The sequence below is a fragment of the Muscardinus avellanarius genome (genome assembly GCF_963383645.1).
Source record: "Muscardinus avellanarius genome assembly, chromosome: 17".
Taxonomy (NCBI): domain Eukaryota; kingdom Metazoa; phylum Chordata; class Mammalia; order Rodentia; family Gliridae; genus Muscardinus; species Muscardinus avellanarius.
This window is the reverse complement of record NC_137803.1, coordinates 13,691,072-13,715,264: the sequence shown is the minus strand read 5'-3', so window position 1 is coordinate 13,715,264 and position 24,193 is coordinate 13,691,072. Positions and strand designations below refer to the sequence as shown.

Genomic DNA, 24,193 nt, shown 5'->3' with positions numbered 1-24,193 from the left:
ACCATTGATTTTTATTCGGTACTTTATGAAAACGTGTAGGTTTTGTTTCCATGTTTCTGGTTTCCTCCTTCCATCAGTCTTTTGTTCTTGTTCAGGGATCACATTTTAATTATTAGAGCTTTATAACTTATTCATAGCTGGAAAATCTGTATTTTTCTACTTCTGTTTTCTTTCCAAAATACTGTTACACATTCTCAGATATTTATTATTCAGCTTAGGCCATTGTTTGAAAACATGCATGCACATTCTAGAAGATGTGTTGAATATTATGACTCAAGTCTTAATGGTACCAGTGACTACTATCACTGTATGGCTGCCATTTCTAAAAAGCCATCACTGAATTTTCTCCTCTTTCCTGAACAGATCAGTCTTAAAGCTAGTCCATGGGGCAGAGCAAGATGTACAGCAGCATTGGAAGGGGAGGGACAGAGAGGGGTCTACGGGGCAAGGAGGCTGTTGGCTCCTGGCTGCAGTGGGAGGCAGGCTCAGAGTACAAGCCGGAGGTGAGGGCACACCCCAGGGGCAGCCCGGCAGGGTGTCAGGAGGCCTCTGGAGAGACTGGAGGGAATAGTGCTGATGGTGTGAGGGACTTATTACTGAGGCTTTGAATGAATATGCATATATATTGAGAATAGTGAGACCTGTCTTGCATTTTTCTGGAGAAGAGAGTTATATAGAAAAGAAGAAAGCACAATGGCCCTTGAAGTGTGATTGAAATGGAAGTTACTGAACTCGTGGTATTCAGTCTCTGTGGAAGTGAATGCATTGGCGCATGCGTGTGTGCACATGTTCCCCAGCTCTGGTCACTGAAAGCACTTTGGTGTGTCTTTGGAAGCACTTTGGTACGTCGTTCTCTGCAACAGGAGCTTGGTCTTCCTGCAGGAAAAGCCGATTCCAGGGATTGGGTGGGAAAAGTCCAAGATGAGCCTGTCGTGCGTAAGGAATGAGGCAGCGTTGTCATGTCGTCCTTCGTACCGCGGCTGCATCAGAGCTGGCTCGAAGGGGTCCTGGTGGTCAGCTCTGGGGCAAACAGTATCAAATAGCAGTAGTAACATTGAATAAGACAGGAAGCTATGAGTCAGTGTTGAAATAAACAATAATTGAATTCATTGAGTGTTTGTAGAGTAGGGTATTAACATTATCAAAGTCCTTTCTCACCTCTTTCCTACAAAGCAGTGCTTGTTGTTATGAAGGGGAAGAGTTAACCTGAGCGTGCTGAAGCCTGAGGGGCAGCCTGGACTGGGCTCAGGTGAGCTCACGGCGCTGTGTGGGCCAGCCTCCCTGCGAGGGAGCACAGCCTGCCTGGCCCTGCCTCAGAGCATCCCACGGCGCAAACTGGTCTCTGGCACGTTAGTTCCTTAAAAGTCTACTCATTCCCTCCTACAGGAAAATATATTAGAAGTAATATTTTTTTCTTTAGGGAAAGTTTTTTTCTGTACCTGAATGAAATGACCACTTAAACCTGCTTTATAATCTAATCAGTCTTGTTATATGTATATGCCTGAAATTAACAAATCTTTTTTCCTCTTATCTGCAGGCAGCTATTTTCAACTTCATCGCAAGCTTTCCTACAGAGTCAGAAAGTACACAGCTTCTTTCGGTCCATATCGTCAGACTCTCTACACAGTCTCAGTAAGCATTCCTTGGTTCTCTGATCTTTGTTTGGTTTTCATGTGTTACCATGTCATCTTATAGTTAAAAGTTATGAAATAAGGAATAGTGGCATACACTTAAGGAATACTTGTCATTTTCAATCTTACACAGCCCTTTTTTTTTTTTTTTTTTTTTTTTTTTTCTTTTGCAGATCTGGGGATGGAACCCAGGGGCATTCGACCTCTGAGCTACACCCCTAGCCCTGTTTTTTATTTTATTCTGAAACCCGGTCTCACTGAGTTGCGAAGGGCCTCACTAAGTAGCTGAGGCTTCAGTCCTCCAGTCTCAGCCTCCCGAATGCTGGGATTACGAGTGTGCGCCACCATGCCCATCTTACACAGCACTTTTAAAGAGAGTAAAAGCCAGGTGGCACACACCTGTAATCCCAGTATTTGGGAGGTTGAGATGGGAGGATCACAGATTCAAAGCCAGCCCCAGCAACTAACTTAGCAAGACACTGTTTTTAAATAAAATATAAAAACATAAAAATTAGATCTGAGGGTATAGCTCAAAGGTAGAACATCCCTGGGTTCAATCCCTAGGACCACTAACAAAATGTTTAAAAGCTAATACAACAAAGCACACTGATAATCAGGCAGAGTGCAAGAACTATAATATGCCTGGCCTTTCAGTTCCTGGGCATTGCTGAGTGCAGGCTGTGTAATCTACCATCTGCTGGGCCACCTCTTCCTGTGGTGACCTCCACAGCCTACAGCCTCATTACCCCCACTTTTCCTCTTCATTTTCAGCCATTTTAAGGTTCGCTCATGCTAGACAAGGAATGTCTTCCTTTTTGTCCCTTCCCAACCATCCCATCATTTTCAGCTAGGCCCTATTTCACGTGTGGACCATTACCCACAAAGCCTCACTCTTCACTCAGACTCCTGTTCATTCTCCCCATCCCAGGCTCACAGGGGGATAAATTTGGTTGTTATTTCCCTGTTAAAAACATCACAAATACCAGGCGTGGTGGTGCTCGCTTGTAATCCCAGCATCCAGGAGGTGGAGACTGGAGGATTGTGGTTTGTAGACAGCCTCAGCTACTTAGTGAGGCCCTTCGCAACTCAATGAGACCCTGTTTCAAAAAATAAAAAGACTAAAAAATAGGGCTGGGGTTGTAGCTCAAAGGTAAAATGCCCCTGGGTTCCATCCCTACTACTGAAAAAAAAAAAAAAAAAAAACCCACAAGTCTGTGCGAAAGTCAGAAAGTCAGATCCCGCTGTGGGCTCTTTGTGCTTCCCGTGGTCTCTCGGGCTGCAGCTGCGAGGGGTCTCCAACAGCTAGCGCCCACCGCTCCTGCCCCAGTGTCTCTGCTCTTTGGTGCCCTTGCTTAAGTGTCCATCCTTTATCATGACCTGTTAAAATTGCACCTTAGGACTCAACTGCACCTCCTCCAGAAGCTGTCCCCAGTTTTCCTTAGGTGTGCGTAGGCTTTGCCCTCCCACGCCAGCGTTCATCACATCCTCCCTGGCCTCCTGTTAAACGAGTGTTTTCCCAGGAACACTAACATGTGCTTTAGTGAATTTCTGCTCACTTTAAGTGCAGACCCTATTTCAAGGAACATTTTTGTTTCTTTAAATCTTTACATCCTAGCCGGGCGTGGTGGTGCATGCTTGTAATCCCTGCGCTTGGGAGGCTGACAGGAGGATCTCATAGGTTCGAAGCCAGCCTCAGCTACTTAGTGAGGCTCTCAGCAACTTAGTGGGACTCTGTTTCCAAATAAAATAGAAAATAGGTCTGGGAGTAGAGCCTGAAGATAGAAAAGCTCTGGGATCCATCCCCAGCACCACACAAAAAGAGAAACAAAAAATATAAAAAATAAATAAATCTTTCATCTTTTTTCAACAGTCATATTTTCCTACCTAAAGGCAAAAGGAGACAATTTTCTCAGTGTGAAATAGGGGGGAAAGAGGTGAAAAATAGGATTGGATGTTACATGGCGTAACTTTTATAATTCTTTGCGTGTGCGTGTATGTGTGCGTACCTTAAATATTTTTATCACAACTAGCCATTAGAAGTAAAATCCTGGCCCTCTGTGACTAGTGGACTAAGATGAGCCGCACAGCTCCATGGGGAAATTTGTGTTTGAATAGTGGCAATAGCTTTGTGAATGTCCTGGTTATTCTAGAGCTATGCAGACTTAACCAGTCTGTTAATTCTAAAAAGACATTGACACGTAAAGTGTAAACTTTTAGCTCATACCAGCAGGCTGTCCAGGGAAGCTCAGTCTGGGATGAGTGTGTAAAATACGGGAGAGCTCACCTTCAGGGCTGGGCAGTGCTGATGAGGTTGGCAGGTCTTGTTTAAGGTGGTGAAATTAAAGTGCTCTGAAAGTACACACTTTGAGATTGTGGGAAACCTGGAGAGTGCTGCGTTGGTATATGTCTGAGCTGTTTCCCCAATGAACAGTTTGTTTGCACCGGGTTTTTGTTTTGTTTTATTTTTTGAGAAATTAATAGCTCTGTCTTGTCTCACTGTGTCAGAGAGCAGCACTCCATAGCCTGACAACTAACTCTGAGGAAACATGTTAAATTCCTAAATGAGTTGAAATGTTGAGCTCTGCAATCCATTGCTGTCAGACATGCTCCTCGGGGCAGTGCTGGCCCACCAAGTGCTTATCCCTGCTCTTTGATGAAATAGAAATTCCGAGTAGATACTGAGTTTTGTAGCAAGTCAACATTGCTCCAACATTATTACTGATTTTTACAAAAGAAGTAATAATGGACAACAAACTGAAAGTAAGAAAAACGGGGACAATTTCCTTTAACCCACAGATGTGTCATGGCCCCCGTTGTCCATCTGCTCATTTTGCACAAGCTCACTGGGACTGTAGACGCGACGTGGGGGGCTGGCTGGTGCCCTGCTGCCCTCGAGTTCAGTGCTTTGTCCCACGTCATCCTGCTTCTTCAAAGGTCCTAGCGAGGAGAAATGTTCTCTTTCCCACTAACCCTCCATTCCCCTCTAAGTTGGGGAACGGGATAATCACATTTTTCTTTTTTTTTCTTTTTTCTTTTCTTGCTGTTATAATTTCCTAAGAGTTAATAATATTGAATTGCTTCCTGCAGATCATTTACAATCCTCTCTGAAGACTTCTAAAGTATTAGAACACTTAAAAGAAGACAGCTCAGAAGCTTCCAGTCAAGAAGAAGGTCAGTGCAAATTCATTAGAATAAGTCATTTTGCCTGATGTTGGCATGACAGATGAGGGAGTCTGGAGAGACGTATGGGGATTTGGAGGTGAACAGGTGGCATTTCAAATCATAGGCAAAGAATAGAGTGTTCACAGAATGGTGTTGGCACAGTTGGCTTGCTGTATGAAAAAAGTATATAATTAGATTTCTACTTATATCACACACAAAAATTTCAGGTAACAAATTTTTTTTGTAAAATATAAAATTTAAACGTTTAAATCTTCATTTAGGAAGAGAAGGCTTTCGTGAACAAGGCAGAGCATGACCCATACATTTTACTGATCCTAATAAGAGCTTGCAAGTGATAAAACATACACTTAAAAGACAATCCACAGAGGAAATAATACTAGCAAGATATTTATAGATAAAAGGCTTTCTGCAGATTATAGAAGGATACACCTAAAAAATCTAATGAGAAATATGGACGAGACATAAATAGGTAATTCATAGAAGAAAGGGCTAATTGCTAAGTAGTATGTATCCTTATGTGTAGTTGAGAAAGTGCAAATGAAAACAGGTACCATTTCACGCCCTTCAGATGGGCAAAAGGCTTTCAAGCTCGACAGCATCCAGCGTTGAAGCAGCAGGCACTGGGGCCCTGCTGATGGCGATGGAGTTGTCATGGTGATCTGGACAGAACTGGTACAGTGTAGTGGAGTTGGAGCTAATTTTATGTTGTCTTGTGATTCTGCATCTGCAAGACTTGCCGTCTTGTCCTCAAGGAGAGGTGGAGGGGTACTTGTGGCCACATCGTTTGTCAGAGCAGATACCAGGAAGTGGCCTGGGTGTCTCAAATGTTAGTGACCTATAACTAGATTGTGATGTAGTCGTGCCAGGTTGCAGTTAAAGGATGTTTGTAATATATTGAAACATACAACACCACTGTGTGCATTTTATGAACACACACATTATATGGTAGTTAAACTTTCACAGAAGTATTTCAACAAGTCAGGTACTATTTAGTCTCTGTAGAAGGGGGGAATCGAATGGAATAAAGACTGTCGGTCATATCTACGACATTTTGTTTTTTTAAAAAAAGCAAAAGGCGAGCCGGGCATGGTGGCGCATATTTGTAATCCCAGCATTTGGGAGGCTGAGACAGGAGGATCGCAGGTTTTCCCAGCCTCAGCTACTTAGTAGGGCTCTTCGCAACTTAGACCCTGTTTCAAAATCAAGAATAAAAAAAGAAGGCTAGGGGTGTAGCTTGGAGGTAGAGTGCCCCTGTGTTCCATCCCCAGTACTGCTTAAAAAAAAAAAAAAAAAAAGGCAACTCGATAGAAGTCTGGGTTGTTGTTAGGTGTACAAGGTGGTTTTTATATTAATAGATTTTAAAAAATATTTGGAATAATTTTTTAATTGTTAAGAAGGGAGTTCAGCCAGAATTGACTGTTGTGGTTAAAGTGGCATGCAGATATTAGACTTCTTAGTTTTGTACAGGATTGATGGGCTGCTAGGTAAAGCCATTTGAGAGGATATTTAAGGTAATTCATTAGCTTATTATGGCATTGAAAAACTCCTCTTTAAGATGTTTTCTGTGTTGGGAGATGCTTAGAAATGCTCCACACCATCTGTCAGCACGCTTTCACTCACATGAATTAGTATCATCTTCCTGTTGGACTTTGGCTGCAGCATTTGGTATAATTAATGAATTTTCTTCTGCTCTAGATGTGTTACAGCACACCATAATCCACAAGAAGCATACTGGGAAAGGTCCTGTTATGAAGTAGGTATCTGATTTCTAAAGCATAAATGCCTTTGTGTACTTTTTAATTGGTGTAACAGTTCATTAATTTAATGATATATTGGGCTGTAATTGTACCCTGTTGCTATTTGCTTTATTTTTCCTACCTATTCTGTTTTTCTCTTTGTCTCCTTCATGTCTTCTTTGGGGTTATTTTTTGTTTTCCTCTCCTTGACTTGATAGTTATGCGTTGTCTTTCTGTTCTTCTAGTCACTACTCTAGGAATTGTATTGTCTGCCTTGACTTAATTAAGTCTGATGCTAATTTAGCTTCTCGCATTTGCCAGTTTGAGAACTTTCATCACTTTGACCCAGTTATCTTTCTGTATTGTAAGTCACGGCGGTCACATCTCAGCTCTTTATAATTGTGAGTCCATGAAGCATTTTTCTAGGATTCCTTAGTTCTTACCGTTTCCTTGATCTTCCGTCCTTTCTGTCGCTGAGCGTCCACCATAGGTCATAGGTATGTCTATGACCTACGACCATTTTCCTTCTAACTGAAGAGCACTGGGTGTTTCCTGTGGTTACATCTTTAAGTGTTTAATGCAGTTGGATTTTATATGAAAAAAATACTTATTTTGCCTGAATTTTTGAAAGACTTTTTTACTGGTTATGGGATCGTGCATGGGCAGTTATTTTCTGTTAGCTTGTGAAACCACAGTTTCATTGTCTTTAGGCAAGTGTCTTTAGTCTCTTGAGCCATGGCCTCTGCCCACCTCTTAATTTCTTTTGCAGATCACCTGAAACTATTTACGTGACTTGGGACTCGCGTGGTGTTAGTACTGACCCGTCAATCATGAACCACAAAACCTTACACTTTCTGCCTCGGGCCTTTGCTGAGTCTGTAGCTTTCTTCCTTTAGCAGTCTCTGCAGTGCTGGGCCCTTTGCTTATAGTGGCAACCTCATTGGTGTCTTCTGCTATTTCTCTCCACTCACCTGTTCCTCCTTTCTGGGACCAACTCTCAAAAAAAGCATGCCATTCTGGATTCTACATCTGAGGGGTACTCGGTGAAATTTGTCTGGCCCCTGTCGTCTGGTCAATTCTGTTGTCGCCCTTTGGAAGATCAAGTGATTTTCCTGATTGTTTTTAAGTTTGTCTCATTGTCTGGTTTTTGGCAATTTTCCTATGATAAGTTTTGTAGCTTTCTTTGTATGAATTCTCCGTGTGTGTGTGTGTGTGTGTGTGTGTGTGTGTGTGTGTGTGTGTGTTTTACTGGGGATTGAACTCAGGGGTGTTCTACCTCTGAGCTACATCCTCAGCCCTTGCTCAGTTGCTAAGGCTGACCTTGACCCTGCAGTTCTCCTGTGTCCACCTCCCCAGTACTGGTGTTAGAGGTGTGTACCACCATGCCTGGCTCTTGAATCTGTAACTTGGTATGTTTGATTTTAGGAAATTCTTAGTTCTTATCTCGTCAGATATTATTTCCACCCTGTCTTGCTCCATCTGCTGCGACTCACCAGCTTCTGATTTGTGTCTCGTATTTCCTCTTCCCACTGCTTCAGTGCATCGCCTTTGGACCAGATTTCTTCTTCTTCTTTTGGTACTGGGGATGGAACCCAGGGGCATGCTATCTCTCAGCTACACCCCCAGCTTTATCTTATTCTTTATTCTGAAACAGGGTCGTATTAAGTTGTGGAGAGCTTCGCCCGTTGTTGAGACTGGCAGTGAACCTCCAGTCTTAGCCTCCCACTGGGGTTACAGTATGGACCACCATGCCTGGCCCCAAATTTCTTCTTTATTTAAATTCTCTTTCTCTGTTTCCCATCTTTTGAGTTCTTAATATCAGTTTATTTTATTGTTGAGGAATTTGCTCATCTTTACCACTTTTTAGAGACAGGTATTAGTGATAAATTAGATATGTACCTGTTTATTTCTAATAGTATACTTTGTTTTCTTAGTCCTGTCAGTAGGCATTCAAAAAACCTAGCAGACTGAAGAAAGGGTTACTGTTAGCCAGGCACAGTAGTGCACCCTATAATCCCAGTATTTGGGAGGCTGGGTAGGAGGATTGCAAGTTTGAGGCCAGCCTCAGCAACTTGTCAAAATCACATTCCAAAAGAAAATCAGCTGGGGTGTAACTCAGTGGTAGAGCAGTCCTGAGTTTAATCCCCATTACTGCCCCCCCCCAAGATAAAAGAAAAAGAAAGGGTTACTATAACTTTTCCATTAAAATGTACAGCAGGTTACATGATCGAGGGTAGGTTTTCACACTCCATAAACTTTCCTTTTGGTAGCAGTGTTGGTACGAGCTGCTCTCCATTGGATGGGCTTACCATGCAATATTCTGAACAGAATGGAATCGTGGATTGGAGGAAGCAAAGCTGCAGTGCCATTCAGCACCCAGAGCACTGCATGACTCTAGCTGACCAGGTAGGTGGGCTTAATTTTGGTGGTCTGTAGTTAACTTTCTGGCATATACATACATACATGTATCCATATGTTTATATTTTTCAAGAGTTCTAGTAAGCATTCAGGTAGTTCGTATAGGTAAGGAACATAAGAAATGAAGGGGTCTGATTATTAGACTTTATACTTGTAGATAGGATCTGAGCTCTTTCAAGACATGAAAATATTTTTAAGATAACTTCTATCAGTCATGTAAAATTAATACACTTTAACATAGTAACACAAATGTTTATTCTAATTCTAGGGGTAGTACATTAAGGAATTACATTTTGGTCTTGAAATAATTATTTGCATTTCAATCACTCGTGCTGGGGGAGATGTGAATTTTCAAACTGACCTTTCTTTATGAGCAGATGGGCCAGTTTATTGGCCCTGCATAAATGTCATTAAGGAAAGGTGCTTCTTGGGAGCTGGGTCAGAGCTGAGCGCTCCCATGCGTTCAGTATAATCTGCCACTGCAGACTCGGGGGCAGTATACGAGTTGTATTGTTCTGTCTAGAAAATTGATCTAGCCTAATTCTATTTCTGCCCAACACTCAGATCTGAAGTTAACTCTTTATGGCGTGTGCTTTTATGATCTAAAGTACATTTTGAGAAATTGTAAGTTTTCTCATTGAAACTTGTAAAATACCTCTTTTTCAAAGCCCATTTGTTTATATCCCCCTCCATTCCAGAGCCTTGCCCTCTCTCTCAAAGAGTTGACAACATTTATGCTGTCAGTTTTATCAAACAAAACTTCAAAGAACTACTAATAAACCTAAAGCAACTACCAGTCACTTCATTCTTTTTTATTTTGTTTGGTAGTCCCCCCTTATCTATGGGGATACAGATTTAAGACCTGCAGTGGATCCTAAAACTGCAGATAGTCACACACACTGGAGAGCCTTTTTTCTCTACATATGCACATACATATGTACCTATGATAGAGCTTCACTCACAAATCAGGCACAGGAAGAGCTTAGCAGCGACTGATACAGAGCAGCTCAGACCCTCGTGTGCAGTAAGGGCTGTGAACGTGCCCGTCACTCTTCATCTGCTGTGGGGTGAGAAGCAAACACAGCGCAGGTGCCGCTGAGCAGGGGGTGGCGCGCCCCCAGGCAGGCGGCGGGCGGCAGCGTGCGCGCTCATCTTGCTAAGCGGAAGGGCTGAGCTTGTGGGTGCTTATTTCTGGAACTTAACAGTAACAATTTTTGTCCATTCTTGATCACAGAAAGTGAACCTGCAGATAAGAGAGAGAGGGACCACAGGAATTAAAAAAAAACTTTTCTTTTTTTTTTTTTTTTTTTTTTTGCAGTACCAGGGATAGAACCCAGGGGCATTGTACCTGCAAGGTACACCCCAACCCTATTTTTTTTTTTTTTTTTTTTGGTGGTACTGGGGTTCCTGGAAGCCCTTCTACCTCCGGGCTACACTCCCAGACCTATTTTTACATTTTTTTTTTAAATTTGGAAACAGGGTCTCCTAAGCCAACACGCGCGGCTGGCTTCGAACCTGCGCGATCCTCCTGTCTCTGCCTCCCAAGTGTGGGGATTACAAGTGTGCGCCACCACGCCTGGCCTCCCCAACCCTATTTTTTTAAGTCTTTTTATTTTTGAAAAATGGTCTCCCTGAATTGCAAAGGGCCTTGCTGAGTAGCTGAGGGTGTCCGTGAACCGCAATCCTCTGGTCTCCTCCGGTCTCCTCCTCCTAAATGCTGGGGTTACAAGTTTGCGCCACCACACCCAGCAGTCTAAAAAAAAAATTTTTTAAGGAAAAGTTAAAAACACTTTCTTATGATTATTTATCACAGAAATGTAAACTTAATGATTGTAGTAGGTGACTTCAAAGATAGTTGGAAATTCAACAATAGTTAACAAAAAACTGTGGTGTATATATATGCAACAGAATTTTGCTTAGCCATAAAAAATTGTGTCATTTGCAGAAAAATGGATGGATGTAGAGAATAGTATGCTAAGTGAGACCAGCCATTGTCAGAAAGTCGATCCCAGAAAGCTAGACAAAGATGGGAAGCAGAGGGACCGCAGTCAGACGGCAGAGAAGGCGCTGAGGTGGAGAGAAGGCTGGGGGTTGGAGGTGCAGACTGCTGGCTCGTGCGGGGCGGGAGGGGGCGCCTGGGGGGACTCTCACGCAGGCAGCGTGAGTGCGCATGTATGGAGCGCTCTGAGCTGACTGCGTATGGGGTGTCATTACATCGCACCAGTAAAGCTGCAAAAAGAGTTGGAAACCAAAATCTGTTAGAATATACAACTGGAAAGGTATTTTAATGTGATATCCTACTTTGGTGTGTTTGATTTGTCTTTTTATCTCTGTTAGCATTCTGCTGACAAACGGAACTTATCTTCAATAAACAAGAAGAAAGGAAAGCCACAAATGGAAAAGTAAGTTTAATGCTTTCAGTGATAGAAACTGGTAAGGGAAAACTGCATGTAGCATTTTATTTGGGCATTTTTAGTTCAGATATTATAAATATTCTCTATTAGGTTTTGTTTTGTTTATGGTTTTGGTTTTTTTGGTGGTACTGGGGATGGAATCCAGGGGCTTTCTCCAGGCTACATTCCCAGACCTATTTTTATATTTTATTAGAAACAGGGTCTCACTAAGTTCCTGAGAGCCTTACTCAGTAGCTGAGGCTGGCTTCAAACCTGTGTGATCCTCCTGTGTCAGCCTCCCAAGCACAGGGATTACAAGCGTGCGCCACCACGCCCAGCTCTGTTAGGGTTTTTAAAAATATTTTAAAAACTATTGTCTCAAAAGGGTGAGGGATATAGCTCAGAGATGTAGCAGTTGCCTAGCATGTGTGAGGCCCCTGGGTTTGCTCTCTGGTACTGGGGAGTGGGAAGAATTCTATGAAGAGTCTGGAGGAGCAGAGGTCTTAGAATTGTACTAACAGTGCATCTTAACTGTGTTCAGGTTTTTTCTTACTAACAATTTTTTATCTATAAAAAACAATTGAGGGGGAATTTAGTAATTGCTTAGTATGTTTGGTAGAGGAATTTATTAAAAATGCTAACAATATGTACACCTGGTTTAGGGAGAAAATTAAGAAAACTGACAACAGATTGAATAATAGAATAAATGGTGTTAGACTCTCCACTCCACAGCATGCCCGTGGCGGTCCTGTGAAAGGTAAGAAAGTTTTTCTTTTAAATACTTATCATCTAGATTTGTTCAGTACGATAATTTTATACTAGTAGGAATTGAACTGTTGTGTGAGATCCTAATACCATAATTTTACCTTGCATTGATGTGTACAGCAGTTTCCAAATTAATCTGAACTTAATGGGATTACTCTGGGGAATGGTGCACAGCCACGGAGGCAGACTTCTCCCGCTTCAGGTGCAACTACTGTTTTCCCTGCCTCTGGGGTGGCAGGCGCTGGCCTGTGCCTTCCCCAGTCCCCGCTAGAGCACGCCGAGGCCCAATTCACCGTGGGTCTTCACTGCAGCCTTGCAAGTCTCATCAGGAAGTCTCAGCTTGTTCTTATCAAAGTCACTTTTAGAATATTGAGGCTTTGGGGGAATTCTGATTCATGGAATCTTATTTATCCTTAATTATTTTTAGGTCTCTATTTTTAGGTTCAAGGTTCCTTTGACTGAGAAGTGCTCCTTTTGCCAGTTCATTGGTTACTTTTCTGTGTTTTACTCATCTTTACTATTAATAATAAAGATAGAATAAAAGCCCACAGACCTAGAAAAAAATACTTTATCTATGTGTCCATCTTATATATGTATTGATTGATCCCACAAATGGGGATTTTTCATTTAAATTTTCATGTTAGCACATTCAGTTGTGGTGCAGTGTAAATAACCAGAATCAATCTCTTAAATAGGACATACTTTTAGCTAGGTATTTGTGTAGGAAAGACTTAATAGCAATGAGAAGGAAATGGTTAGATTTTGAATCTAAAACTACCTGCCAACTCATTGATCTGGGTAGATTGGGGCAAAAACAACACGAAAAGCCCTGTCGCGTCTGCATGAGAGTCCAGTCCTAGGAGCACCTTGCAGCCCTCGACTGAGGTTCTCAGTGGCGATGCAGCTAAAAGCGAGAGGAAGACCCTAATTAGTAGGAAGATGAAACTGCTCTGGGCCCTGGGGCTCTGCCAGCCTCCCTGTTGCTCTCCCCTTCCCGCTCGTTTTATGTCCTGCTCCCACATTTGCCTCCCAAGAACAAACTTACCTGGGTCGTTGTGATGGACTCCCTGTCCACTGTACACCCCGCCACGTGCAAGGTCGAGCCGACTCTTGTCTCACGACTCGGGAGCTGCTGCTCACCCAAGAAGTTTGCGGCTGTCCTTGCTTTTAGGCTCCTGTTTTCAGAGAAGACGTGGACTTCTGAGTGGACAGACATGGGTTTGCACCTTGTGTCCCGAGTTTCTTGGGTGTGGGTCTTCTCTGAGCTATAGATTTTGCATTTCTAAAAGAAAATACACATTTTATAGGTAATTAAGAACTTGTAACATCTCACCCTCCACTTCTTGTTTTCTTTGTCTCTTATTTTTTTTTATTTTTTTATTTTTTTATTTTTTATTTTTGGTGGTACCGGAGGTGGAACCCTTCTGCCTCCAGGCTATACTCCCAGACCTATTTTATATTTTACTTGGAAACAGGGTCTCTTAAGCCAGCAAGGCTGGCTTTGAACGTGTGCGATCCTCCTGTCTCCGCCTCTCAAGCGCGGGGATTGCAAGCTTGCGTCACCATGCCTTACTGTCTCTTAATTTTTAAATATTACAGTAATAACCTTTGAATAAGCCAAACCCTATTCTCTTTTTCCTCTATGAATGTCATATATATACTCATCCGTAAATATATATATGAATCAGAATATATGTATATGGAGTATTATGAATAAAATATACTTTGGACAGCTTGTCTCATAGATGTCAAATGTATGCCAGTTGTAATAACTTAAAGAAAACAGATCTTTGTGTATTAATTTACCTTTGAAATAATAAGATTCCAAAAAAGAATTGCCTTTAGGTATTTAGTAAACTCAAGATGTGCTTAAGGTCTTTTTATCCCCTGATAGAACAGTAGCTCATATCACAAAATGTAGATTTTTACGTAGGAGTTGGAAATATTATAGGGTTGTTCTGATAATTTGATTGTTCAAATCTCTAAATATTGCATTCTCTTTTAAAGTATGTGTTTACTTTTAATTTTTAAAACTTATTTTAATGCAATATTTTAATTTCTATTTTGAGAAATAATACATTCAAATACCTCAAAATTCCAAAAATACGAAAGGGAAGAAAACAACATGTTGTGTGCTCCCAGGCACAGTCAGTGCTGTTGGCCCTTGTATTTGCAGTGTCTTACCCGTTACTGTGCGGTGTCTCTTCTAAAGGGACACAGCCTTGCTGCCGAGGCTCATGCAGAGCTCACTGCTCACGTCACAGCTCAGGGTCTCTTCATCCAGCTCCTGCTGCTGATTGTGGCACCAGAAAATCTGAGAGTGGATGAGGGTGTTGGCCTCTCAGTCTCACTCTAACAAATTCAGTTGTTCATAATTACCACTAACTAGAACTTTTGTTAGAACAATAGTTTATGTTTTTTATTTTTGTCCTCTCAATCATATGTAATATCTTTTATCATTTGTTATGATTAAAAAAACCTCAAGAGTTTGTATGTAAAAGGGCAGTTGGTGGCATATTCTTTGGCGTAATTGTTTCATCCTCACGGCTATACCTTCTGAATCTTTAGAGGGTCACATAATTTCTGATCATAACACTTTCTGAATCATCAAGAAGAGAAAATATACTTTTGTATACTTTGTATAGATCTGGACATCTGTATTTAGTTATTTGAAAACTGCAATTTCATATATGGCAATTTGGAGATTAGAATGTTCAGTAGCTAGTAGAGTGTGAAGAAAATGATATTATCAATTAAGCCATTTGGAGAGAAAGCTGCTCACACTGTTGGCTGTGTTATATCCTGGCCGCGATGCTCATGCGAGGGTTCCTCTGCGTCGGTCTTTGTAGGTTTCGTTTTCATGAATCCAGTTCAGTGCCAAGTTGTCTGGCCACGGTGGCGTATTTGATCATCTTCACATAGGCTTTGCTTTGTGACTTGCATCTCCTTCTTAGTCATGTTATATCTAGTAATTTGGAGCTGCTTATTGTACATAAGTATACATCAGATTGTTTTTCTATAAAATTATTACCTTCACATATAAGTGCTCTGCCATTTTTTATTGGAGCCTCATGAACTATTGTGTACTTTTCCCTTGACAATTTGAAGTTTAACTTATTGCTTAAAAGGAATTACCAACATCTGCCTTTTTAAATGTCATTATTTTTCTTTAGTATTCATCCAGTATTTGAGTAGCTGGGCTAGGCTAGGTCATCATTAACAGTCTAAACATGGTTAGAAATGTATCCCTTCAAAAGACTCAAGTCAGTCTACTGGACTGCTCTTCACACAGATGATATTGTTTTTCTGACACATTTCCCCCCTCCGAGTTCATTAATATCATTACCGATTATACCAGGTTGCCACAGAAACAATTCACTCATCTGTAGTTTTTAAGAACCCCCCTAGAGTTGTGTATATGGGGAATTATATTCTAAACATGCATTGAATCCTTGCTGTAACGTGGAAGCTATGCTAGCCACTGGGTTTACAGAAACGAATAGGACAGTTCCCTAAGTCTGAGCCAGCATGTGAATGTCCAATAGCATATACCAGTAATCTCTTATTCTCAAAACAGATATAACTAGTTAATCATGGCAGGTACAGCACCTACTCCTACCCCACCTTGGTGTGGGCTTGGCCTTTGGGTAGAACTTAAGGTGCTACATGGTCTAGGCAGGAAGCATTTTATTCCTATACTCTGGCCTAGTTATTTTTACTGAATAGTCTATTTAGCAGACAATTCTGTTCTTAAAATTTTTAATAAACTTTGAAGAGTTGGAATATCTAGACTTAAGAATTGGCTCAAAGAGGATAGACCCTACAAAGAGCCTTAATTCTGTTTTTTTTTTTTTAAGTCAAAAAACTGACTTGTTCTTCTGTGCCTTTGTTTTAAGAGTATATTTATCAATTATTTTCTGTTAAATTACCACTTAAGAATTTTCACCCAGACCAAAGAGAAAACTGAAAAAATACTTATAGCTACAACTAATTTTTAATGGTTCAATTTGGAATTAATTTATCTCCTTAACATGATTCTTTTTAAATAGAGTTGTTATTTTTAGATGTGAATTTGGACATTGGATCTGGACATGACACATGTGGAGAAACATCTTCAGAGAGTTACAGTTCTCCGTCTAGTCCACGACATGATGGAAGAGAAAGTTTTGAAAGTGAAGAGGAAAAAGACAGAGGTTTGATTTTTTAGGAGGGGTGTAGGGAGAGGTGGGAGTGGAGGGAAATGTTTGTTATCTCTTACAATCAAAGTCAAACAAAGAAGTTTTGTTCCTATAAATCCCATTATTCAGTTTATTTTTGTATAAAGGATATCTTATGGACCATTGCCTTGGAGTTTGTAGCAATGTTGATTTTAAAAACTTATTTCACTATATATGAAATTATATAGAAAGAAGACAGCATCATAACAAATGTAGTTAGAGGATAAAGATTAAAATTGTGTGTTGTTAGATGCATATACTTTTTATACTTACTGATTGACACTTTTATCATATGAGGTATCTTTCTTTGTCTCTAATAACAGTTTTTGTCAAAGTCTATTTTGTCTGAGAGTAAAGTGGCCACTTCAGCTCTTTTTTGGATACTACCTGCATGATACTTTATTTTCTACCCCTTTGCTTTAAGCCTATTCTTGTCTTTAAACCTGAAATGTGTCTCTTGTAGACAAAAATGAAAGTTCCTGGGTTTTTTTTTTTTTTTAATCCATTTTGCTGGTCTCTGCCATTTGATCTGAGTATTTAGTCCATTTACACTTAATGTAATTACCTATAAGATGGAATTTATGTCTGACTTTTGCTGTTTGTTTTCTATGTGTTTTACATCTTCAATTGTTCCTTGCACAGAGACTCAAAGTCAGCCAGGAGCGAGAATGTGAGGCGATCCTGGGGTCTTGCCTGGGAATGTACATGGCCCTAGGCATGAGTTACAGCTTTTTAGATTGCCAGCAATACATGAGAGCTTTTCAAAGACCCCAGTAGACATCTCATACCCTTGTTTTAGTGGTTTTGGTTAGCCTTTTATTAACTTTAGCTCTGGGAAATGCCTTAGGCAGCCACATTGTTAAATACTTGCCACTGATTATCACAAATGTTTGTGTATAAAAGACCATTAAACACCATGAGCATTAGCTGCCAGACAGGTCACACCGTCTCTTTTGGGGGATGGGGCATTAGAGGAACTCCAAATCTATACCCTTCTGTGGGTCCTGTGCTGCTGCCTTCCAGAGCTACCACAGGTGAAGGCCTGTTAGTCTACAGTGCTACCTCAAAGCTGGGAAAGGGATGAGAATAGGGTAGGGAAAAATACAAAGCCCTAAGACTTTGCTCTAATGAGACCGAGCTGTCCTTCAGTGACTGCTCCTTAGAGTGCTGCAAGCCTTAAGTTAATTTCCACAGTTCCCCAAAAGTTAAGAGCTTTTGCCATGATTCTTGATGTTTATGAGGAATGAATTGCTGGAAGTCCCTGTTTTGCCATTCTGGTGTGACAGTGAAATCCCCTTGATGCTAAGTGAGGATATCATTCTTTTGGGAGGTGAGATGAGACGGGGTACTGGGGGTGTGCCCAGGTGTGCTCTGTTACAGAGTTGCAACCTCCACCAGCCATTTTTATTTTGAGAGGGTCTCACTAAGTTGTTCAGGCTGGCCTTGAACTTGTGATCCTCCTGCCTCAGCCTTCCAAGCAGCCAGGATTATAGGCCTATGCCACCATACCCCACCTAGAACATCATTCTTTATACATGCGGACAACACCTGATTGTGGACATCTTGATCATAAGGTGTATCTATGCTGGGCGTGAGGGGCGGTATCAAGTGATCTCTCTATAGACATCCCTAGGCCACCGTTTCAGCCACGTGGGGTTCCTTGCTGGGCAGTCTGCAGCTATGTGGGGCCTCAGCTTCTGTGTCAGTGTGTCAGGTCCTGTCTTATGGAGCTGTGCGACAGTGTTTGTACTTTATAAGTAATTGCAGAGTCTTTGCTTTGTGGTGATTTTGTAGTCACACCAAATGTAGGGCAGTGACTCTACCAACCACCACTCACTTGATCATAGCAGCATTGCACTTCTGAACTTAGGTTTCCTCAAGAAAGGATGGAAATGAAAATAACCCCAGAGGTATTGTGAAGATTAAATAAGAGAATCTTATGCCTTCCTCAGAATAGACAGGCTTTTAGTATATTTCATTGCTTGCTATGCTTAATTCTACAGGACGTACCAGTATTTTTGTGACTCCTTACCTCACCTTCAGACTAGACCTGAATGTCAGATGCTTGGGCAGCTTTGTACACCCCTTGATCGTCATCAGATAGCATAAGGCAGTGGGCCCTTTTTAATATAGGCTCAGTTAATAACAATTTGAAACTTTTTTTTTTTTGGTCCTGGGGATGAAACCCAGTCTGCCTCAGGGCTACACTCCCGACCTGTTTTATATTTTATTTTGAAGCAGGATCTCACTAAGTGGCTGAAGAGCTTTACTAGGTAGCTGAGGCTGGCTTTGAACCTGTGCGATCCTCCTGTCTCAGCCTCCAAAGTACTGGGATTATAAGCGTGAGCCACCACGCCCGGTTTAAAACAATCTTTCTTAAGTGAAGGAATCACATAGGCTCTTTGAAACTAGGCGAAATATCGATTGTGGTAGAGAGCTTTGATGTTTTCAGAATTTTCAGTGCATGCAAAGGTTGTGTTGAAACTCATGTTGCTTTGTTGTTTGTTCTTGTTGGTCACAATGGTGTTTTGTTTGAGATTTTCTTTATACTTTTTAAAGCCAATCGAAAAAGAATGAGATCTGTCTGTAACTACCTAGATGAGTCTTTACAATGCTCAGAAAACTACTTGGGACCATTTTAAAATCATGGGGTTATTTGCTATGACTAAAGAAGATTTAAAGCTTAGTTCATATAAAAATTTCACTATCTGGAAAATAGTCACGCTTTTGTGGGGAGGGGGTGAGAATTGAAACCAGGGACATTGTATATCCAAGCTACATGCCCAGCCCTTTTTATTTTTTGTTTGAAACAGGGTCTCACTAGGTTGCTAAGAGTCTCGCTGTAGTGAGAGCTCAGTCTCGAAATTGCACTTCTCTCTCAGCTTTTCAAGTATCCGGATTGTAGTCGTGTGCCACCACACCCAGCTTTGTATCTTTTTTTGAATTTTATTTTTCCCCCAATGCTGCACTGATGGGATGGTAAGGGTCTAATGCCTCAAATAGGTTACGGGTTGTGAGATAGTTCTTGCTTTGCAAAATTTAGTAAGAAATGCCCCAGTTATTAATCTGTTAGGGGAAGTTTATGCTGGAACTATTCATTCATGAATTGAATGCCTTCTCTCTAATGTAAATTAAAATAGTTCATAACACTGTTGACATTCTGTCATTAAGTAGATTTCATTTAACTTCTCTTGAGGAAGACTACTCTTGATGTGTTTTTAAGTGTTTCTGTTTCAAAAATGAACATCTGAAGCTGAGTATAACCAATTCTTACCTTGGTATATATAAGCATTTAAGTTCCAAGTACAATTCCAACCTGTATTTATGAGCAGAAGGTTTTAAGTAGGCACTACCTTTAATTGACTGGTCTGTGTACACATCAATGCAGTGTCTGGTGATGATGTTCAAACACTGTGAGTTAGGTATTATCTGTTTGTCCCCTTTAAGCCAACAATCTGGAAATCTGGAAGTGCAGACTGAGGCTCTCCCGTAGCTCAGCCTAGCCAGACAGGAGTAAGACGGGCGGGCCAGCTGCGCCGCCGCCTCCCTCTGCCTTTGACTTGAGAGAAGTGGCTGTGTTTCCATGTTTGCTCTACTTATGGTTTAGAATATTCATTTTATGACTAATAGTAGTTTTAAATTGTCTTTCCCTCGTTGAAATATTTGATAGTAAGAATATTTGTTACATGCCTTTAAAACCCTCCCATTCCCTACCTTTAGATACTTGAGTTAAATATTTTCTTGATTAAGGCCTTTAAAAATAGTAACTTATCTGAGACAAATTGAAGATCTTGGGTTTAACGATGCAGAACATGAATCAGGTAGATTGCCTAAAACTGATTAAAGTTAAAAATATATTGAATTTTTTAATATTGATTGTCTATCTTTTATACTGTGCCTCATTCAGTCTACAGATAACCTTTTGCTTCATTATTTTGCCTATACCCTCACTTTTTAAAACAAAGCATGCATATTGCGATGATCCATTGAAAGCCAAAATGTTTATTTGGATAGTCAGGAAATGTGATAGAGGGCACTTCCCAGACTTTAATTTTTGATATCCCTAGTTTCCTGTGAAAGATGTGAGTTATGCTTGGGTTAATACCTAATGTGTGTTGTTTTCTTTAGATACAGACAGCAATTCTGAGGATTCCGGGAACCCGTCAGCAACCAGGTTTACAGGTTATGGTTCCGTCAGCCAGACTGTCACTGTCAAGGCCCCTGTTCAGATTGCTGCACTAGGAAACGAGAACGGGAGCCTCCTCGTGGAGGATCCCCTGAGCGCGCCCAAGTATCCGCACATTCCTTTTATGCCAGCGTTACACTGTGTTATGCACAACGGTGCCCAGAAGTCTGACGTCGTCATTCCTCCGCCCAAATCTGCAGATGGCAAGACAATAGGAATGCTTGTTCCTGGTCCTGTCGCTCTTTCCGCAATAAGGGAGTCCACAAATTCGACCCCTGTTGGAATCCTAGGGACAACCGCTTCTACTGGAGAATCAGAAAAGCACCTTGAGTTGCTGGCTTCCCCTTTGCCTATTCCATCAACCTTCCTTCCACATGGCGGCACTCCTGCTTTACACCTGACGTTTCAGAGGCTCAAGTTGCCATCGCCACAGGGATCTTCTGAGAGCTGCGCCGTTAATGTCCCACAGCCGCCCGCTGGAAGCCTGAGCGTCGGATCACCAAGCACTGCCTTCATTCCTGCCCATAACCCAGGTAGCTTCCCAGGCTCTCCTGTGGCTGCCACGGACCCCCTCACAAAATCTGCATCCCAGGTGGTAGGACTCAATCAAATGGTGCCTCCAGTCGAGGGGAGCTCGGGGACGGCCCCCCAGCCGCCCAGCGTGAAGGTCGTTCTTCCAGCAGCGGGCCTCTCGGCGGCGCCGCCACCAGCTTCCTACCCCTTGCCAGGCTCCCCCCTTGCTGCCAGCGTGCTACCCGCCCAGAACTCCAGCGTGCTCAGCACAGCAGCCACTTCTGCCCAGACAGCAAACGCGGGCATCGGCCAGGCGCAGTCCCCTGGCCCTCCGGCCGTCCCAACCCACACGCCGGGCCCTGCCCCCAGCCCGAGCCCGGCTCTGACACACAGCACCGCACAGAGCGACAGCACCTCCTACATCAGCGCTGCAGGGAGCACGAACGCTGGCGGGACCGCGGTGCCGCCGCAGATGGGCGCAGGGCCCTGCGGCTCCTGCGGGCGCAGGTGCGGCTGTGGGACCACTGGCAGCCTTCAGCTCAGTAGCTACTATTATCCCAGTCCCGTGCCTGGGCCCGTGTACCGCGTCCCGTCCTTCTTCACCCTGCCGTCCATTTGCAACGGCAGCTACCTCAACCAAGCACACCAGAGCAGCGGAAGCCAGCTTCCTTTCTTTCTGCCTCAGACTCCATATGCAAACGGACTGGTGCACGACCCAGTAATGGGGGGCCAAGCCAGCTATGGCATGCAGCAAGTGGCAGGATTCGGGAGGCTCTATCCCGTGTACCCCGCGCCTAACGTAGTTGCCAACACCAGTGGACCGGGGCCCAAGAAGAACGGGAACGTCTCGTGTTACAATTGTGGTGTGAGCGGGCACTACGCGCAGGACTGTAAGCAGGCGCCCATGGAGGCCAGCCAGCAAGGTAATCTCAGTAGCTCCCAGAGGACTTGTTTTTGAGTTCACCCGTTTCTCCTTCCTTCCTTCCTTGCTCATGTGATTCTGTGGTAGCAGAAAGATCCGTTTGTGTGTCCCTTTACAGATTGTTGTGTTTCCAGTGACAAATCATAAAAGGCGACCAGAAGATCTAGGGTAGGCCCAGGTCACGCAGAGCGTAAGGAGGGTCAGGGGAAATGAGTTTCCGATTAAGGAAGGACCTGTAAGGGCACCGTTCAGGGGATATAGTAGGAATACAACATTTTTTTGTTTGCTTTTGTTTTGAAAAGCTACAATCCTGTTTTATGGAGTAAAATTTTTAAACATTAAAAAAGCAGAAAGTGAGCTAGTCCTCTGGCGAGAGGTTTTCAGTAATGTTGGCACCCGCATCACGCATGTGCCGGCTGCCCTTTGCCTTCCCAGCAAACATGTAAGGAGAAAAAAGTCCAAGATTCTGATGCATTTTATAGGAATAGAGTAGCAGAACACCAGTTCAGGAGTAAGGGGATTTGGATTCAGTTTAGAATGATTACCGCCAGAACGAGGATATACTACGGCAGTCCAAGTAGGGTGCCACTTCAGTGTCAACCCAGGTTGTCCTCCTTCGCTGCGTTGATTTGGCCTTTGTCATTTTGCTAAATCCCCCAGAAAAAGCCTAGGCTTGGGAGCACGCTGAGTTGGCGTCCTCAGCATGCTCACGCGTGACAGCTTTGGGTTGGATGTAGAGCACAAGCTCGGTGCTGCCTTCTCCGTGGCGTCTGTACCACCGGGAGCCGGGATGGCGCCTCCCGCAGCGCATGCCCGCTTGGTGTCTTGTGGTGCTTTGTGAAGTGTGTTGCTGTGCGCGGTGACTTAGCAGTTCTGTTTTCCCGTTTTAGGCACTTACAGACTGAGATACGCACCTCCCCTCCCCCCTCCTAATGATACGTTGGATTCTGCAGACTGACACAAGTAAAGCTTGCCTGCTCAGTGCGCCCAGGTGTGGGAGCCGTGGGGTGTGGAGGGGAGGAAAGGAAAGGTATTTTGTTTGTTTCTTTGTCTATACATTTCCTAGATTTCTATGCAGTTGGGAGTATTTATTTCTCTTGTACCAATGTCCAAAATAAGCAAGAATGCAGTGCTTCTGAGCCTCTGGTCTCCTGGCTCAACAGCAGGCTGATGTGTATGATATGTGTGACCTAGACTTGCAGGCGAACTATCAAAGCAAATGTTGGCGCGTGCTCTTTTGTTTTTTACACTGAATACTTGCTGTGTGCAATGTTTACTGAATCTTTAAAACTGTGTACGTGACCTTTTTAAAAAACACTGGTGACAGTCGTATGGTTTTGAAAGATCGAAACTTTGCTTCTTCCCTAGCTTTTCTCACTTAGACCCTAACCTCACTCTGTGGCCAGCACCCTGGCCCCGCCCGCAGCGGGAGCGCCCGGCACCGGACTTGTCTGCACTGCGCAGCTGCTCTGCAGAGGTACCGAAGGCGAGTCCGTCCAGGCCCTTCACAGGAGGAACCACGTCCCCGAGATAGTGTGCGCACACGTAGCGAGCAGCGCCACACATACATACACGCAGCGCTGTCCAAATAAACAGGGAAAAAAGTGGGAGACAGGAAGACTCGAACCCGGTGAGCCGGAAAACTGCAACATGAAATGGACTGAAAACTTTTCCTGAAAAAAAGAAAAGAAAAAGAAAACCACGTTTCCCCTCCCATCGTCCTCCCAGCCTGCTGCTTCAGAGACAGAGGAGTGCTGGTGTCCGTGTGTCCTCGTGTGCTTGTGCTTGTGGTGAGCGTCGACAGCCGGGCCGCCCTCCTCCGTCCTGCTCAGACACTGCCCCTGCGTCCCTCCTCCGCTGTACCAACTGTCAGTGCTCTGTGGTGTTTAAACTGTGTGTGACTTACTGCAACCCAGACGCGCGCCACGGGTGTCTGCAGCCAGGTATTTGCTCCCTTACCTGTCTCGTAGCAAAGTCACTTTAGCCGTTTACCACGATGCTCGATCATAATGTGAAAGACTGAGTTCCGAGTGTGTCGAGATGGTATTGATCATGTCAGTGTCATGTCACTAAGTTTAATGCTGCTGTTTAAAAAAATGTTTTTTTTTAAAGCCAATCTATGTACTAAATTGCTTCCAGGTAATTTTTGATTTCCTAAAGTGCACTGAGGTTATCTGGAAGATTGGGTGTGTGTTTTGGCAACTGCTGCATTCAACAGCAACGAACCAC

General features: G+C 42.9%; 1 protein-coding gene across 2 annotated transcripts in view; it reads left to right on the top strand.

Moving 5' to 3' along the window:
• ZCCHC2 (zinc finger CCHC-type containing 2) overlaps positions 1 to 22,922 on the top strand; it is a gene marked incomplete at both ends in the record, with an annotated part of 50,806 nt that extends 27,884 nt beyond the window's left edge. Inside the window, 9 exons of one of the 2 annotated variants that reach the window (XM_080714767.1) lie at positions 1,538 to 1,632; positions 4,719 to 4,802; positions 6,510 to 6,567; positions 8,824 to 8,956; positions 11,306 to 11,370; positions 12,024 to 12,118; positions 16,191 to 16,319; positions 20,472 to 21,965; positions 22,855 to 22,922. In XM_080714767.1, coding sequence (XP_080570893.1) covers positions 1,538 to 1,632; positions 4,719 to 4,802; positions 6,510 to 6,567; positions 8,824 to 8,956; positions 11,306 to 11,370; positions 12,024 to 12,118; positions 16,191 to 16,319; positions 20,472 to 21,965; positions 22,855 to 22,922 — 2,221 coding nt within the window. Of the gene's footprint in view, positions 1 to 1,537; positions 1,633 to 4,718; positions 4,803 to 6,509; positions 6,568 to 8,820; positions 8,957 to 11,305; positions 11,371 to 12,023; positions 12,119 to 16,190; positions 16,320 to 20,471; positions 21,966 to 22,854 lie in introns of both variants that reach the window. The other variant, XM_080714766.1, reaches the window with a different exon arrangement.
• Positions 22,923 to 24,193: the final 1,271 nt, after the last annotated feature.